Below are 3,599 nucleotides of genomic sequence, written 5' to 3'. Positions count from 1 at the left end.
GCAGAGGCGCAATGCCGACGGTAAACGCGCATGTCACAAGGAGCGCAACTGAAGTGGAAGAAAGCTCAAACAACGTCATGCTCTTGTCGGCTGGCTGAAGCACGGAGGCTAAGCCCCCTACGCGGTAGCTCAGACATGGCACGATCCACACGGGCACGATGCAAGCGGCAACAAAAGCAACATGGAGTACGCGCCAAAACAGGCGTCGCAGTCGTACTGGCGAGGTCTTATGCGCCTCTGAAATATTCCTCTCAACTTCATCCTCGGGGTCCAAAAGCAAAACACCGTCCAGGAAGTCTTCCATGTTCATCTTCACTGAATACGGGCAGCAACGAAGCGTTGTGTTGCGGCGCCAAAAAACCGTGGCGTAGTTTCCAATGAAAACGCAAAGAATCGTTGCCGCAAGAAAAACGTAGAACCCAGCAAAGACGCGCACCTCGGCAACACCTGCTATCTGAAGACCAGCGGTCATAATCACCATCGCGTACGAGTCAAGAAATGAGAACTTCCCAAAATAATCAATCACGCTCAACATCGGCAACTCCGGTTTCTGAAGGACGAGTGTGCAGACGCAAATAGTCGCAAGCTTGAAGTACGGATAAACCCCGCTAAAGACAAAGACCAACACCGCCAACAGTTTCAGGCCAGCCTGGTACAGACTACGCGTCGAGTCCATGAGCGAGAAGGACAACGTTTGCACTTCATCGCCAACGACAAGCGCCGCGCTGGTGGTGGTGTTTGACCAGATAAATGCCAGTGTGTTTACCACAATCAACAGGATCAGCAGCGTATCCTCCAAGAGCACACGCTGCAGTGATATGTCGGACCCATCCCACAACTTTGCGGGGGATCGACGATGACGCACGATGCTCATGCAAATCATTCCAGCGACAAATACCACGGCAAGAATCACGGAAGAGACTAGCAGTGCCGTTGGGGGAACCATGACAAGTGGTGCTCTTTCCTTTAGGGGAATTCCAAACCGGTTCACGGTTTTGTCACAAAAGCGCAAGGTCACAAAATTAAGGGCCTCATTAACGGCCTGTGATACCCAGGGGCCGATATGGTTCACCACAAGCCGATCCCACTCATGCAGCCCTCTGAGACGAATATTGCGCAACTGGATCCCACCGGTGCATGGTATACTGCAGTCAAACCCATCGGGGGCACAACGAAGGTTATAAAAGGAGACGTCTAGTGACATCTCGAAGGCCCCAGGAGCTTCAACATCCATGAAACCATCTGTAATGGCCGGAAAATGTTCCATGTCACTCCAGGCCACACGATCGTTCAAAAGCGCAGACAGTACTGACTGAAACGCCTCTAAATCAGCGAGAGGCCCGCTGGTGTGGTCCGTCGTGTTGTGCATGACCATGTGGAACCCACGTGTGAATTTCAGGTGCAATCGAATCGTCGTCTCAGAAAATGCAGATGCCTTCAGTTGTACTCCGTGTGGATCCTTAAACCTATTCAAAATGTTCAACGCGGCGCGGAACGAAGGGGATTTACTCAATGGCGTGTCCCCTTCAATAAACGGTGGAGATGGCGCCGGCGGATTAACCGTGTGGTTCTGCAGCTCCCGCTCAAGACGCGGAAGGGCAACTTTGCAGGCGTAGAACCCCGCGTGCTTTTTTATAAGCTGTTTGACAGCCTTCATCCCCAGCTCAAACAGAAGGACAGGAGGCTCCACCCGGATGTTGTCCATCGTCATGTTAAAAACGCAACCGTCTGGGGAGAAGACCTCGTTGGAACGGCGATCATCCGACGCCCGCGTGAGCGACACCGCGCTCTGAGGCATGTGAACATCCCAGAAGATGCTCGAGCGAGCAATGCCCATCTCAATATCCACAGAGCACGACAGCATCGACGGCTGTGTCACGTGCAGGGACCACATCGAGGCGTTGAAAGCGCCACCCGTCGCCCCAATCTGCACCGTCGCACATGACATGTTGTGCAGAGTCGCAATACCGGCATTCATGGACAAATTCGGCAGCGCAACGTCCGTCAGCAGCAGAGATGTCCAGCCGAAGAACAGCGACAAATATGTGGAGAGCATTTTAGGCGAGAGAAGCGCGACGCCACCCGAAAGCAAAAAAAAAATGTCCAACAGAACAGCAAAGAAAAATATTAAAAAGAGGGCCGAAAAGAATCTACTACTGCAGCAGCTATTGACTACGACACCCTTGCAGAAGAAAGAGGCCCCTTTGGTCTGCCGTCAAGCAAAACTCAGCCGCAACGTTGACCGCTGTGCCTTGCAAGATGACAAAGACGTGGGGCGCAGATCCACGCAGACGCGGACGCCCACGGCGGAAGAAGAAAAGAAGGCGAGGGGAAACCAGAGCTCTTACAAATGCAGAATTGAACCAACAAAAACAAACATACAACAAAACAAAATATATGTAAAAAAGCAAACCACAAGGCACGTGCATGGCAGCCACAGAGCGCCTCAAATATTCACAGAATGAAGTGCAACGGGGAACAGCAGCCACGAACAACACGCCGATCGAGCCGACTCTCGCGCGCCACATTTAACAAATAATTACGCGGCGAGTAACTCACAATTTCACTCTGCCCTCACTTATGTGAGGGGCCCTTTCGCTTCCTCGCACCTTTGCTGCGCCCATGGCGTTCCCTCAACGCAGCGCGGCTGGACTGATCTTTACGCAGCAACTTAGCGGCTATGTCCCGCACCTCAGTGTCTATCTTTCCCGCTGCACTCGACCCTTTGCTACGCTGGGCGTAAGCTACAGCAGCCTTGATATTGGCGGCACTATTATTTTTCCGTCGAAGCAGCAAAATGCGCTTTGAGACCTGCTCCTCCAGAACGACAGGCGAACTCAGGGAGCGATTCTCCGCGGCAGCCAGACTGGTAGCAGCCGTGTGCTCCTCCTCCTCGTGCACCAGGCGTGCCAAGCGTCGACCCTCCTCAAGCGACACAATCCTGCCAGCCGGAAGCTTCAGTCGCGGCTGCAGCGTCGACTGCCGCAGCAATTGTTTCGCCACTATACTTTGCGGGCTCATTAGTACGCCAAACCAAAACCCTCCTTCAAACCTACACACAACAGAAACCCACTCCAACAAACACAACTACCAAAAAAAAAGGGTAAAAACAATCCCCAGGTACATCTCACTGCAGCGCCCAGACGAAGGGAAGACAACAACAGGCGGACACATCAACGCACACTGCGGCGCATACGAGTTAAACAACAGAAACTATAAGAAGTTCTCCGGTAGCAATTACTGTCGGGCGTTCGGCCAAAAACAAAGACGACGCCTAGACAACAGCGAAGCCGTGAGAGGCGCAGAGAGGAGGGGTTGCGTTCAACGGCCCATCCAGCGCATTGTAAAAAAGCCAAACAAAAAAAAAAGAAACGCACATCAAATATTCAGAAGCCCATCGCAGGCAGTGACAACCCGTTGGCAAGGCGCTGCCGCCCAACCGGAGGGAAACCACGAGAGATGTGAAAGCAACCACAAAAACAATCAACCAAGTACCCCCCCCCCCAAAAAAAAAAGGGAAACACAAAAAATCAAAAGCGACTTCGAAACGACAAAAAATAAAGGCAAACATAAAAACAAAGCAAATTCACCCAAAACAC

At 52.2% G+C, this 3,599-nt stretch overlaps 2 protein-coding genes across 2 annotated transcripts in view, besides 1 other annotated feature; both read right to left on the bottom strand.

Annotated features, from left to right (window-relative positions):
- Window positions 1-2,056, bottom strand: part of TraAM80_09077 (uncharacterized protein) — a gene marked incomplete at both ends in the record, with an annotated part of 2,097 nt that extends 41 nt beyond the window's left edge. The window contains one exon of the mRNA XM_029385781.1: window positions 1-2,056. This exon is cut by the window's left edge and continues 41 nt beyond it. Within this exon, the coding sequence (XP_029234362.1) occupies window positions 1-2,056 (2,056 nt within the window).
- A 305-nt stretch (window positions 2,057-2,361) lies between these two features.
- Window positions 2,362-2,393: a microsatellite.
- A 181-nt stretch (window positions 2,394-2,574) lies between these two features.
- Window positions 2,575-3,021, bottom strand: TraAM80_09076 (uncharacterized protein; the record flags this gene model as incomplete). Its single annotated transcript, XM_029385780.1, has 1 exon — window positions 2,575-3,021. One exon carries the CDS (start codon window positions 3,019-3,021, stop codon window positions 2,575-2,577), a length of 447 nt encoding a protein of 148 aa, XP_029234361.1.
- Window positions 3,022-3,599: the final 578 nt, after the last annotated feature.

This window comes from Trypanosoma rangeli, assembly GCF_003719475.1.
Source record: "Trypanosoma rangeli strain AM80 chromosome Unknown Tra_15.4_contig_00509, whole genome shotgun sequence".
In the NCBI taxonomy this organism is placed as follows: Eukaryota; Euglenozoa; class Kinetoplastea; order Trypanosomatida; family Trypanosomatidae; genus Trypanosoma; species Trypanosoma rangeli.
The sequence above is the reverse complement of the archived record's forward strand: the minus strand, read 5'-3'. Positions and strand labels throughout refer to the sequence as shown.